This window comes from Pocillopora verrucosa, chromosome 5, assembly GCF_036669915.1.
Source record: "Pocillopora verrucosa isolate sample1 chromosome 5, ASM3666991v2, whole genome shotgun sequence".
NCBI classification, from domain to species: Eukaryota; Metazoa; Cnidaria; class Anthozoa; order Scleractinia; family Pocilloporidae; genus Pocillopora; species Pocillopora verrucosa.
Window position 1 is genome coordinate 5,328,086 of NC_089316.1, and position 13,739 is coordinate 5,341,824.

At 36.9% G+C, this 13,739-nt stretch overlaps 1 protein-coding gene across 1 annotated transcript; it reads right to left on the reverse strand.

Moving 5' to 3' along the window:
* Nucleotides 1–592: 592 nt before the first annotated feature.
* Nucleotides 593–5,971, reverse strand: LOC136280658 (G-protein coupled receptor GRL101-like). Its single transcript, XM_066166294.1, has 12 exons — nucleotides 5,919–5,971; nucleotides 4,637–5,762; nucleotides 4,429–4,510; nucleotides 4,258–4,284; nucleotides 3,714–3,776; nucleotides 3,500–3,580; nucleotides 2,924–2,968; nucleotides 2,471–2,521; nucleotides 1,650–1,697; nucleotides 1,423–1,479; nucleotides 1,152–1,214; nucleotides 593–627 (listed from the first exon to the last, which is right to left on the reverse strand). Exons 1-12 carry the CDS (start codon nucleotides 5,969–5,971, stop codon nucleotides 593–595), a joined length of 1,731 nt encoding a protein of 576 aa, XP_066022391.1.
* Nucleotides 5,972–13,739: the final 7,768 nt, after the last annotated feature.

The following is a 13,739-nucleotide window of genomic DNA, read 5'->3' on the forward strand; positions in this document are numbered from 1 at the left end:
CAAAGAGAGCACTCATCAGTGCAGCGTATTAGCCACCCAGAAGTCTTTTTAAGTTATACTTTTTCAAATCATAATCAAGCAGAGAAAAAATTGATTAGTATGAAAATGTTTTGGTAGCCTTACTGCCAGCAATGAATGGGCTGCCTGAAAAAAATTGCAAGTGACTTTGAAAAAGACAAGCAGTATATTATAGCTACAACAAATCAGACTTCATCTTCTTCATCTCCAATAACTTCAACCATTACAGTTGCAGTGAAATCTCTAATTTAAAACTGGTTTGAGTTAGCCAAGGAGTAAAAAAATTTAGGATAGAGTTACGCTTTGTGAATGGCATCAAAAAAGTCACTTTTGATTCAGGATATAGATCGGGTTCAACAAACTGATAGTTTAAGTAATCATGAGTCAACTATACATGCATACACACCGTAATGCATTAAATATTTTCACTCTAAATCTCAAATATTACACTTATTCTGATTGGATACATGTAACAAAAAAAACTACCTTCTTTAGAGGAATTTGTTTTCCGTACCCCTTTAGTCAGCGGTATTCAGTATTAAGGCAGACGTAATAAGCATTTACCTTGAAAGTACTAAAGCGGCCTGGTATCAAACACGTCTTCTTCCCCTGGACGGAACACGAAAAGAGATAGAAATGCAACGCGCTCATTTTTTATCAAGCGATGCAGTACTAAATTGCACAAGTACAGAAAACAGAGCTGCCACTTATTACAGCTCATTTAATTTTGCTTGCTTGTGTTGAAGTGTTTTGAAACCTGAGGTACACAACATCAAAGTCACTATTTCCATTCAATGAGTTGTGGTAAGTGGCGGTTCTGTTTTCTGTATCTGGGCAAATTATTATTGTATCGCTTAAAAAACAAACAAACATGTAAAACGGCTCAATAAATTCATAAATGTTGGATTTTAGCATTGTATAAAAAGTTATGGCTCTTCGTTACGAGGAGGTATAATAATACTCAAGTGGTGTGTTTTTTTCCTCAATGTAATCAACTCCCGATGTGAATCGCGACCCTTCGACAGAGCACTTCAAGTGATCTTCAGCCAATTGAGTGGACTGATTATGCGTCACCTTATAAAGCATGTGTGGGCCAATCTGAGTTTATCTCTTCTGATTTATAAAAATGTTACCTTCCTCTACGACATCCATGTCAGGCTCATGCATCTCCTCTTCTTCTTCAGCTTTTCTAGCTTCTTTAAAAAAATATTTATTTGATACAATGTAAGTTAGTATACAGTCATTAAATTTTGTTTTTGTACTTAGGAATTAAAATCATAAATGTTTCACCAATTTCAACATTAGAATTTTTCCAGTGACTACCAAGGGAAAACAGATGTTTTAATTACTCATAAAATGCCTTACTCTCTTGAGTGACCAATCAAAAACCATTATCTCCTTTACCTTTGTTACTGGGTACTGAAATATCTTCAATTTCTACCTGCTCCTCAGATTCAACAGCTGTGTGAAATCAGATTCATTGTTGAAATTCATAAGGTTAGACAACGCAGCCCATTGCCCGCTATCAAGTCAGAAAATTAGCCTTGTTGCTACTTACACTGTACGCTGGAATAAATGAGACCCATGTGGGACAAATGTTCAGTTCCTAAAAAGCAATTCATTGTTTTTACCTTCCTCAGTTGTCTTTTTAGGTCCATGCTTAATTCCTCCTTCTTCACCTGCACACAAATATTAAAGATATCTTGACATTATAGAAAGTAAAGTATTGTGCTCACTGAAATCCGCAACAATCGCCTTATTCTTCAACTATTATCAGAAGCTATAAGTAACACTGAAGATGAGTGTCCATCATTAAAAAGGTTCTTGTAAGTAGCTTAACCTTCGATCACTTCTGATAATTTTTTTAAAACCTTTCATATGGTTCATTGCAATTGGAACTAGTGGTTCCTTAAAACTGGGCGATTCTCAACATCAAAAACTTCTGTTAGTGTGTAGAGACACTCCTACTTACAGAAAATGTCAACTATTACCTTCTCTTTGTGTTCTTCGTCGATACTGGCTCTCGCGATGATGAACAGTGATTGCATTAAAGAATACCATCCATTTGAATAAACCGCGAGTTATTCCGGAAAGGCTCAAACGTCAATAACGCAAATATGTCTTGAGTCTTTGACAACAGCAAACTTTCCGACAGGACTTTTTTGATTGCATAGACCCGTTAGGTTTAGTAACTGAGGAAGGGTTTTGTGCCTTACGGGAAATAGTGGCCAAAAAGCTGCTCTCGTTAATTTTTTCATGAGACAGACTTAGAATCTGTGATTTGATTGGTGATTACGTGTTAATATGATAACCCTAATCTTATTGGTTTGACATACAAAACCATGCAATCAAGTATACCAAGTGCGCCAGCTTGTTAGCACCAGCCACCTTTCGCTGTTTTGTAGAGTTATGACATTTCTTAAAAAAAAATGAAAATTGAAAAGGTGTTTACCTTCCACAGTCTTTGCAGAGGCTGGTCTGATGTCGAAATCATCCTCATAATCTGTTTTAAGGAACAAGTAGAGTAAAACATGACATAATGCTCATGGTTCATGTTTTATTCTGAAATAAATTTCTTTACAAATGTATTTTACGTACGTTAGATTTTCATATATTTATTCAAGTATTCATTGATTGATGAAATATCACTGAGTTACAAAGCTCAAATTTAAATCTGCAAGTTAATTAGTGCGCATGAAAATGGTAACCGGAATAATACCTCTGCCAAAGACAGTCGGTTAAGACGTATTACCTTTCTTCATTTTGGCGATTCTTATGATCGGTTGTAAGGTGCAATATGCAGTTGAAGTCACCTTGTATAACTGTGATTTTTGCAGTACTACTTTTGTAAATAGAGCGGTTGTCTATGCCTTCTTTTGATATTTCTTTCATAAATAATTTTTACCTGAGGAAGATGGATTCGCATCCCCCTCACAGGCTTGTTCAATCTCTGCCAACAGAGCAAAGAATTATCTGTAAGTTATTTTTCATATAATATAACTGAAAACTGGAAACAACGAATAATCATTGTCAATATATACGTATCATTCATTTACAACAACCACATCATATGGGGGACGATGGTATCTTCCTTCCATACTGGAATACTACATACTTTGGCACATTACAGTTTACTAATGTAAAGGAATGGTGATATCATGAGTGGAGGTGTTAAAAGTGCATAAGGCAATTTATCACTGGAATATCTGGAGGTAACTTATCAATCAAAAGTAATCCAACCTAATTTCATTACATTTGTGTCATACGAGAAACCCTTCCTTGATCTCTCCTTTCTCGAAGTGCACCTACAGCAACTATCAGAGCAGAAAAAGAATACTGTGGTTTCTGGGCATCTTATTTGAAAGAGCTCATATTTGATAGATTAATTAATTAGACTATACACACCTGACAAGAGAGTTGAATTACAAAGTCAATTACAACATTGTCTTTGGCATAAAAAATTCTACACTTATTTACTGACCTGGTTGGGGAGCAGGCAATTCAGGGGCTTCCACTTCTGGGATTTCTATCTGTGCTATTAATTGCATTTCAATCTGTTCTCCTAGGGGGGGGAGAAAAATGAAAAAAAGGAATTAAGTACTGAAAAGAGAAAGGAAAGAAAAGTATCGCACATAGAACCCTACAGAGGTGTAGAGGAGATATGTGATTAGATTGAGAAGCACTATATTTTTTACCCTCCTCGACGTTAGCATGTTCATCCCCGTTTCCAATCTGTCCCTGCTGATCATTTTCTGCTTCTTTGATATAAAAAGGAACACCAATAAAAAAATAATGGTCATTGTTAGGTTTATCCAAAGGGAAAAAAAAGACGCTCAGACAAACAATTCAGAATGGATCGTCATCTAATAATTTCAGACAGAAGTATAGCGATTCATATTTTGAGAATTGTTTGTAGAATGAGGTTTTGCTAGCACCTTATTTTAAAAATTTGTCGCAAACGGCACCTATTCGTTTCAATGTTGCTGATGGTTAGTATCTCTAAAGCTGTGTATTAAAGAAAATCGAACTGAAATCATGATTTCTAAACGTGTCGTTGCCTTCATTAAACTTGATGATTTATTACATTGATCCCCTCTCTACTTAGAATCATTCTGGTTTTCTCCTCTACGTCTGCTACAACTTTACATATTGCCAGTTGCACCTTTGTGGTTTCAATAATTTGCTCAGTTTCTTATTCGAAAAAATTAAAAAATACATGAGTTTTCTACGATTTCATACCAGTTCCATCCTCTCCCCCTTGAAAGCCTTATGAGTACAAATGACATATGTTACTTAAAGAAAACTGGGTTGCTAATACTCAATTTGGTGAAACTTAAAATTTGATCATTTCAAGGTTTGGAATACAATTATTGTTATTATGGTATTTTTCAATGGAGCTTAAAACTGTACCTTCTTGATTTTGTCCTCTGCTGAAAATAGATCGAACATTGGACCACAGCTTCCTCAGTTTTGCTTTCAACACAGGCTGAACCTAGACATTCAAAATATATTGAATAGTTTACGTAAAGACTTTCAAGTAACGTATTTAGAAATCACGTTGGTCTCTATGGTTAAAGTTAACGGTGGAGAAGCTAAAAAAATCTGTCCGATCATTTACTTTTTCATGCTTGTTTTGTATGTCAATCGTTACAATTACAAAATTAAGTTGCCAGCCTGCTCTGACACGAAACCAAATTTGAACATAACGGTAGGTGCTATTCCAAAGTAACCAAAAAAGAAACGTTACCTGTGGAGTAGAAAGCGTATACAGCAATGGGTTGATAGCTGAATTGATCGGCAGAGCGAACACTGCAATCCACACTGCCAGATCACCAGGAGGATCAAATGTTTTCTCGACGTGGGACCGGATGCCGATAGCAATGATTGGCATCCAACACAAGAAATCGGTCAGAATAATGAAGAAGACTCTTTTGGCAAGTGCTCTTTCTCTTTTAGCTTGTGCACTTTGTGCTCTTGCTCGTATTTCACGAACAGTTCCATGTGCACCAAGCCGTCTGCTTGACGACCATGATTTCCACAAGATGGCAACGTAAGCAACCGTGATGAAGATGAATAGGGAAAAATTCAAAACGATAAAAATGGAAGTGGAGTATTCCCAGCCTTCTTGTAATTCAGGGGAAAGCTGCAGGGGCAGGCACACTACATTATTGCCATAGTACCACTCGCTGAAATAGTGCATTCCAGACAAGGGAAGGAATGCCATAACGCCTCCCACCAGCCAGATAACTACGCACATTAGACAGGTCTGCCTTGGGGTAATTTTTGCAAAGGTGTAAGGAAACACGATGTTCTTGAGTCTGTCCAATGCGATCAGAGAAATCATCATCACTGACACTTCACTTGAAAAGACAGACATGGCACCATTGAAATGGCAAAACCAACCGGTGCGCCACTCATAGTCATGCAGGTAGTATTCCCCTGACCATTGCAGGTCTTTTATGCCAATAATGATAAGGTATATCCCCATGATGCCGTCAGATACACCCAGATTCACCAACATGATAGACTGGACCACATTGTTATCAGGGTAGAAATACTGCCACCCAACTACGAATAAAGACCCTAGCAACGAGAGAAGACCGACAATCCAAAGAGTTCTCCTTGGAGCATGGTGGCGGAACATGGAGTGGCAGCTTGCGAAATTGTCATTGAAGGAATATTCGCAATCAGCATCCTGCCTGAAAAGATCGAGATGGCAGCACATCAGGTTGGTGTCCAAAGTTCTAGAATTCGAAAAAAGAAGAAAAAAAAGAAGAAATAACACTATTATTGCATCGTTGAAATCCATTAATAATCATTAATTGATTAATAACATAGACTATTATTAAAATAATTGTTTGAAGGGGCGAGTGAAGGAAAGGATCGTCATGGAATCTTACACTCTGATGATGTGCGTCAAATGCTTGAAAAAGCCTTTGGGGAGCTCGGCCATCAGGTTGTAATGCATGAACCTGTGATTTAAAATAATCATAATGTGAATTTTAAGTTGGTTTATATTATAAATAACCTAAAAAAGTGAATTTCAATAATAAGATTCATTAAGTTAATGTTAATGTAAATAGACAAAATCAGGAACCTAGCTGAGGATCTTCAATACGGACCTTAGCTTGATGTTTTCTCAAAGATTCTTTCAAAAGTAGTCATTTAGCCTAAGATAAGTCTCGTCTTGCTTTCTTGGAAATTTTTGATGGCTACTGATTTTATGGACGTGGCAGCCCATTCGGTTGAGGTCGTTCGCTGTACAAAAGCCTCTTTCCGGACTCTTCCAGGGAAAAATTCCTTAAGTATATATTTGTTATTTTCCAAAATTACTTTGCACGAGTCTTTTCCTTAACAAAACGAAATCAAAAGAGTGTTATCTGATTTCAATATATGCAACTAAGTTTAGTTGCCTAGATAAACATCTGTCATTTGCAGTAAACTTACAACATTCGCAATTCGTGGGCATAGTTGAAAGTCGTGCTGGTAACGTTTTGTATCCTATTGCCGAAGATATTCCTGAAACGAAGAACGTAACTATTTACAACTAACACCAAAACGGGGACTTGCAGCAGTCACATTCCTCATTCTAATAAATTCTCATGGAATTTCAGTTAAGACTACATAGATCTCCACAATGTTTGTTTCCGCTTTTTCATAATATCCACCTAGGTGCACCAAAAGTATGTTATATAAAGGCACATTTTTAGTGCAATATAAATTTAAAAAACATTGCTTTGTTGAGGAAGATAACTGGCACCACCCCTGTTCTACATCGTGGTAAATTTGTAGACAAAAATCTCAGATTTTGAACGCTGATATCATATTCATTCTATCACTTCAAATATTCTGGAATGTTTTGTATGTGATTAACTGTACTTACAGAGATCTGAGCTTTTTAACGCCCTTGAAAATTTTATCAGGCAGAGCCTCGATTTTGTTCTCCGAGAGATATCTTAAACAAAGGAAACGGATAAGGAAATAAATATTAAAGTACAGTAACATAATATGATTGGGTAAGGCAAATTTTATTTGAGCAATGACGGAGTTAACAGTAAAAAAATATTACTGTATACGGTTTGAGATTCAGGTCATTATGGAAAATGGTTTAAACTCTAAATGCACTTACAAATCTAATAGCTCCACCAAGCCCTGGAACTGATCTTCATGAAGCTTCTTAATTTTGTTGTACTCCATTTTCCTGAAGAAAGCATTATGTGCAGTTTAGAATGAAATGTGTAGTGATATCTTTAGCTCTACTTTCTTTTTTTGTAAGATTTGCGGTTAAGGCAGGGAATGGCAACGTTTTCCAGTAAAATAGCTCCCAGTCTTTATATCTTAATCTTCAAAGAACACATTAGACTTATCTATAATGATCTCAAGATTAAGCGCGAAAACTCTCAAGTTCACTCTCTGTTACAAATTACAAAATTAGTGCCAGGGTAGTTTGATGTGGCAATACAACAAATTCTTAGATATTGTCAACTCGGATAAAAAGGAAAGAAAACAACCTTTGCCTTCCAGAAGTAATTTACAATGTAAGTTGTCATTCACTGAGAAGCTTTTATAGTCACCAAGTGCTGTTATTTTCAAGAAAATCTTTTAAAACAATTCTTAATATTTTGGAACGATATCAATCTTACTTACAGAAATTTTACCGCTGTTATGTTTTTGAAAGCATACGCTGGCAGATTTTCAAGTTCATTGTTTGATAAATCCCTGAAAACAATTATTACACAGTTACTAAAATTTCGCTTATGTTAGAGCTACCAACTGAAATCTGGGAATTGTTAAGGTTGCTATTTAATCAGAAGCTATTAAATTCTTACACCACAAAGTAACTTAACATTACTAACCGAAGCACAAGAAATACATAAGATAGCATCGTCTACTTCAATTAAGATTTGCAGATACGAGCTGGAAAACTTCATGATGTTTCAACTATGATGGCTGTGCTTTTAAAAAAATATTTTAAGAATGATCATTATTTCTGTCCAATTATCTCTTTGGTTAAATAACTAACTCACTTACAAATATGTCAGCTTGGAAAGGCTGTTAAAAAGTCCGTCTGGTAGACTCTTCAACTTGTTATTTGACAGATAGCTGATAGGAATGACGAAACAAGAAAATGCATTTTCATTAAGTCTGCAAACTGAAATTTATAGGTAAAAATACATAAAGATTCTGGTCATCAGAAACAACCAAAGAACAAAGACAAGTACGTAGTGATACACATGCAATGTTTTGTCTTACACTACAGAGAATATTCAAGAGTCACTTCATTCATTTAGTTTGGTCAATATTTATGACAAAAAGCAATTGAAGGCCGCTGAAAACTTGAAATCTGCGTGCATACTGAACTCTTTTCCCCAACACTGACAATGGCTGCCTCTTGGATCAATAATGAAATCATTAAGCTCGTGATCTAAGAAAATATGCTAACATGGTTCAACACAGAGAAAGATAAACCATAAAAACAACTCTGATATTCATAACATGCGTGAATTTCATTGTTGTATGTGTGATCGTTGTCACTGAAATGTTAGTTCAGCAACAAACACAAAATTCTAGATGGTTCAATTTTAAAACGTGTTATAAGTGCAGATGGGAAGATTTTATAATCTGAAACTGGAAAAGATTTTCTTTCTATATGCTCTAATTAGAGAAAGGGACGAAAAGTATGATACTACCAGAATCTGTGTTAAAATACACTAGCAGTGATTTAACAAAAGAAAGGAAAATTTTACTAAATGTTAGAACACTTTATGTAGTCATTGAGTTAAAACAAGGGAAAGCTTGGAATGAAATAACTTACAGTTCTTTCAAGCTTTTTAGATCTTGGAATAAATTAGGAGGCAATTCCGTTAAGTTGTTGTCTTGCAACCATCTGTGTTGAAATTGAAAAAAAAATATGTGACCTGTATGTAAAATATGTTTAGTTTCATTAAAACAGTCATTAACCGAATTGTCTTTTGAACACTGAGTAGAAGCGAAGAAAAGAGAAAGGAAAAAGATAATTTGAAAAACAAGTATAGACAAGGCGGTAAGAGAGGGGAATGCTGCTGCGTTACAAAAACAGTTTTCCTTCCACAACAGTATTGATACACTAACTTACAGTTCCTCTAGCATTGTCAAGTTTTTGAGGGCACTTCCATTCAACCCTTTCATGTCGTTGTCATTCAGGCGTCTGCGTTATTTACCATAAAAAACTGACGATTAGTTTAAAGATCCACCAGAAGTTTATCTGCTTAGAGAGGGGTACTACTGAAACCTTTCAGGGCTGTTGTCGAAGACAGTTACGACCTTCATGATATTTCATATTAATTCTTGATTTACGAAGCGAAACGAATAATCTTATAAATTTAATAAAACAACGACAACAACAAAAAGCAGTTGGAGGCCTATAGAACTGTTGTGCAGCTGGTCTGAGATTAGAGTTCTTATTCTGCAGGTGCGAAAGTTGATTAGTAGTGTTAATTAAAGATAAATTTATTTTGTACTTAAATAGCTACATAATATGAATGAAATATTTGCAAATTTTGTCAATCTTATTAACGCTTATATTGCATCACTAAGAATCTAGGAGCGCGGATCAGACAGAAAAAAATGAGGTTACTTACAGAAACTTTAGCTGTGTGTTCTTGTCAAAGATTCCTGGAGGTAGGTGGTGCAATTGCATTTCAGACAAGTACCTATGAATTAGACGAAAATTTAGCACACTAAATAAAGGCCAGAGCTGAGATGCATATAAAGTAATAAATCAGATGACTAGTGGAATAAACTCAGTTTTGAAATGCAGCTTGAGGATTGTGTAGACAACTCAAAATGATTATTATTGAGATTTTACCGTGAAATCAAAATGGTGCAGCCATGTACATATGTTTTAATATTCACACTTGTCAAGACGAGCAAGGTTTTGTCTGTCGTGCTCATCCTAACTCAGTTATGTACCCTTTGACGGAGAAACAAGCTACTCATAAGGCCTCGAAAACAATCCTCCAGCTACATCGGTCTTAGGCCACCTTTCGGGCCTTTTCCCATGATAGATGAACTGAAACAGGCTTTCTTATTTTTTGGCGGTTCATCTTACGGTAATTTGTGGTCCCCCGTTTCCTTTCCGAATCTGTTGCTCCGAAAACATATAGAAAGGTTATCTTTATGATTCTCGAATACACCATCGTATTTTCCTCTTTACATGATTCCGAAAGTTCTTGCGATATCTTGTCTTGTATTTTGATCCTATTTTCTTAAGAAATAAGTTTCATTTTGACCTGCAGATGAAAATCAAGTACAAAACTGATCTTCGCAGGCGCGGTTGTGCAATTGCACCTTACCTGCAAGGATCATTGCTTTGCTTGATTTTCATCCGCAAAATTTATTTCATCAAAAAATATGATAATATTCCTCTACGGGATAGAAGAACCCTCCAAAATGTGCCCTGATCTCAACGAGTGGCGTCTTAGCTCAGTTGGTTGAGGCACCCCACTAGGTTTGGGGAGGCACGGGTTTGAATCTTGTTGAAGCCTGAATTTTTGCTCGGGCTTCTCAGTTTTTGCAATTGTATGAAATACAGGTCAACTTCGAGGATCATTGTCCAATTTATTTTATTTTATACTCTTTCCTTAAAGCCTTTCGAATGTTGTCATATGATCTGTTAGTCTCAGCGTATAATCATAATATCAGAGTGAAATTTTTCTTGTTTTTCAAACTAAAAGAGGTACCCAAACATTTATAAACACGTAATAGTGGGTTAATGTGTTTTAAAATACAAAGACAAATATTGTTTCATGTCCCTTAATAGAGGAAAAATTAACTTACAACCAAATCAATTTAGTATTTGTAGCGAAAATGTCAGATGGCAAACTCTTCAACGGGTTATCAGACAAGACTCTGAAAGATAAGAAACAAAAAAAATTAGAAATGCAATTTGAAATTGTTAATAGTGGCCTTCTTTAAGCTGTCAGTTTGGCATTGTCAAGTAAAACATCGATATGCATAAGAAATTTGTTATACTGATATAAAGAATAAAGAAAATAAATGGTTATCCGATAAAACGCTCTTAACATAAATCGCCTCCTTTTCATGTCAGAATGTGTCACTTAATTTACGCGAAAGACCTTTACGTTTACTCACGGTCAATCCTCGTGGAATTACAAGATTATGATTATAAATATAGACACTGACACGGAGTCTGCCAAGTAAAAAACGTCATACTTCTACCTTCTGTACTTCTAAAAGATTAAAATATAGCAAGTCATAATACAGATTTGCATGGATGCCGTGCTACAGATATAATGAAAGGAGAACTGACTAAAAAATTGGGACGGTTTATTAAAGTTTAAATTCTGTCAGCGATGACGCTTGACGCAAGTGGTGACCTAAGCTATTTCACAACACTGCATTGCCGTAACTAGAGCTTCACTTCAAAAATTCTGAGAGGAGAAGTGCAATTATGATCCCAGTATTTCTCAGATTATAAGAAGTAAGTCGTTCCTTTCAATGAAATTGGACTTTAAATATTCTAAAGGCTTGCTTTTTCCTTTTTTCAGTTGTTTTGAAGTGGCTTTGTAATATGTCAATTTGCTTTCCATCTCCGCCAGTTTAAGTTCGAGAACCCCTCGATTATGTCCATCTAAATGAATTGGTTGGTTCATGATCAGTTGATTCTCGATGAGATTGATTTCCGACCGGACATTTTGGACCTCAGAAATAATTCCACTTTTCGACGAAGCTTTCGGTTGCCCGGTGCCACGCTCAAATTTCTCGTGGTCCTTGTTCACACTTTTAGATCCCATCTGAGCGTTTTCAACTGTCGTCGTATTTCTTGAAGTCCAGTAGACTTATTGCGTACAGAATCTATGGGCGAATTCTTGAAAGTTGTCAGGTGGTACAGAGAGAGACTGGGCCTTACTTGGTATTGCCACATGTGGGTTTGTCTAGCTGTTTAGTCTAACTTTTGCAACAAGGAAGCCTTCCGAGATTGTGTTTTTCAAGCTCTGAAGCGCTGAGGGACAAGCCGTCTCTCTCTCTGTCTGGATGTCCTTGAATTAGTTGTCTGAAAGGTAGTGATAGGTATGTGGGCGTTCGACCTCTACTTCTGGGGTGGAACGCTCATAGTCCTTTATGTAACCTTTCCTAGGCTTGAAGCGTATCTTGTAGTCATACTGCTGAAGTCGCGACAAAAACGGACCGCAGGATGAATTTCTAACCGAACACATATAGGTGGTTACGCTGTGTACCAAGGACCGGGGCAAAAAAATTCCTTCTCGATCTTTGAGCACTTCCTCACTGCCAACGGGAGTGCCCCACTTCTAGATGTCACTGGTTGACCATGCTCCATCAGTAAAAAGCTAAGCTTATCCTTGGACGCATCTCCTTAGTCCTCTTTTGGGTCACTCTCGCTGAAGTACTTGACTATTGGTGCTTTGAATCTCTTGAGTTCAGATCCACTCGCATTCTTGTGTGTCAGGCGGCGTAGTGGCCTCACATTTCTGAAAGGTTTTGAAAGAATTTAGGAAGGTGCCTCACTAGCCCTATAAATCTCTGCACTGCTGATACATGTGCTGTTCGCTCCATCTTGACTGTTGCATCCGCTTTCCTATGCTCTGCCTTCAATCCATTCTTTGTCATCACATGTCCAATGAATGGCACTTTGCTTCATTTGAATTCGAACTTCTCCTTTTCCAGCTTGATGAATTTTGCTCAACAATCCTCTTACCCTATTATGACTGAAATTTGTTTAGCGCTCGTAAATTGTGTTCGTCTTGCCTACGCGGTAATTAGTCCACGACTCTAAGACTTTATCGATCCTACCTTTCTATTCCTTGGAGGCAAATGGTGAACCAGAGTTAATATTGACGGCTTCTGACCTGATACATGTGATGAAAGACGCTACTCGGTACTGCGAGTGTAAATTGAGGGTAAATTCCATGTTTGAAGCCAATTTTTCCAATTCTTTTCCAGATCCACAAAAATATCTAGCCTCAGAAGAGCTGGTAAACAGAAGTGAAGATTTGCTGCGGTGTTTGAGGCTTAGAACTAATGCGCTGCAGCTGCTATCTGCTTGGGACGTCATATTTGTCTAGGTTCTGTCGCCGTGTCTCGGTTCAAAGTCAGCTTAAATTCGACTAAAACACAGGTTAAAAGTTGCTATATGTCTTGCTGAGAATTTGCCACGCCACCATTAGCGTTAGCAGCCGGACATATCAGAAAAGACAGGGTAAACAGAACTTTAAAAAGGAGTTGATGGCCACAATCGGACTCTTAGAGAGCCTTACTGAGAGACTCGAATAAATGTTATGAGTTTTCTCGTTGTTCTCCAGGCCTTGTAAATTCATAGAAAATAGACACCTTTCATGCGCTTTACTTTGTATGCGAACTAATACAGGTTTAACTGCTAAGTAGTTTTGACCTCTAGAGGCTTCAGTTAAAAACCGGTCACATTGAGAACATTTTTTACGCTATTATCAATTAGTAACCTGTGTACTTAAAATGTGACCAGACTTTGCTTTGATTTCTCACATAGCAGCCTTGAGACTTTGTCATGTTGCTGCATTGATGTTTTTGTGTTTACCTTCCGGCTTAAGTAACGACCTTTTCCTTGTCAGCACATTCAAAATCAAGCTCGATTGAACGAGACAACGAGGCGCCCTTCCCCTTAAGTAGCAAAAGTTGGCCTCTGGTGGCCATTCACTTCCCCCTTTTCCCAACTCGACGGTCTA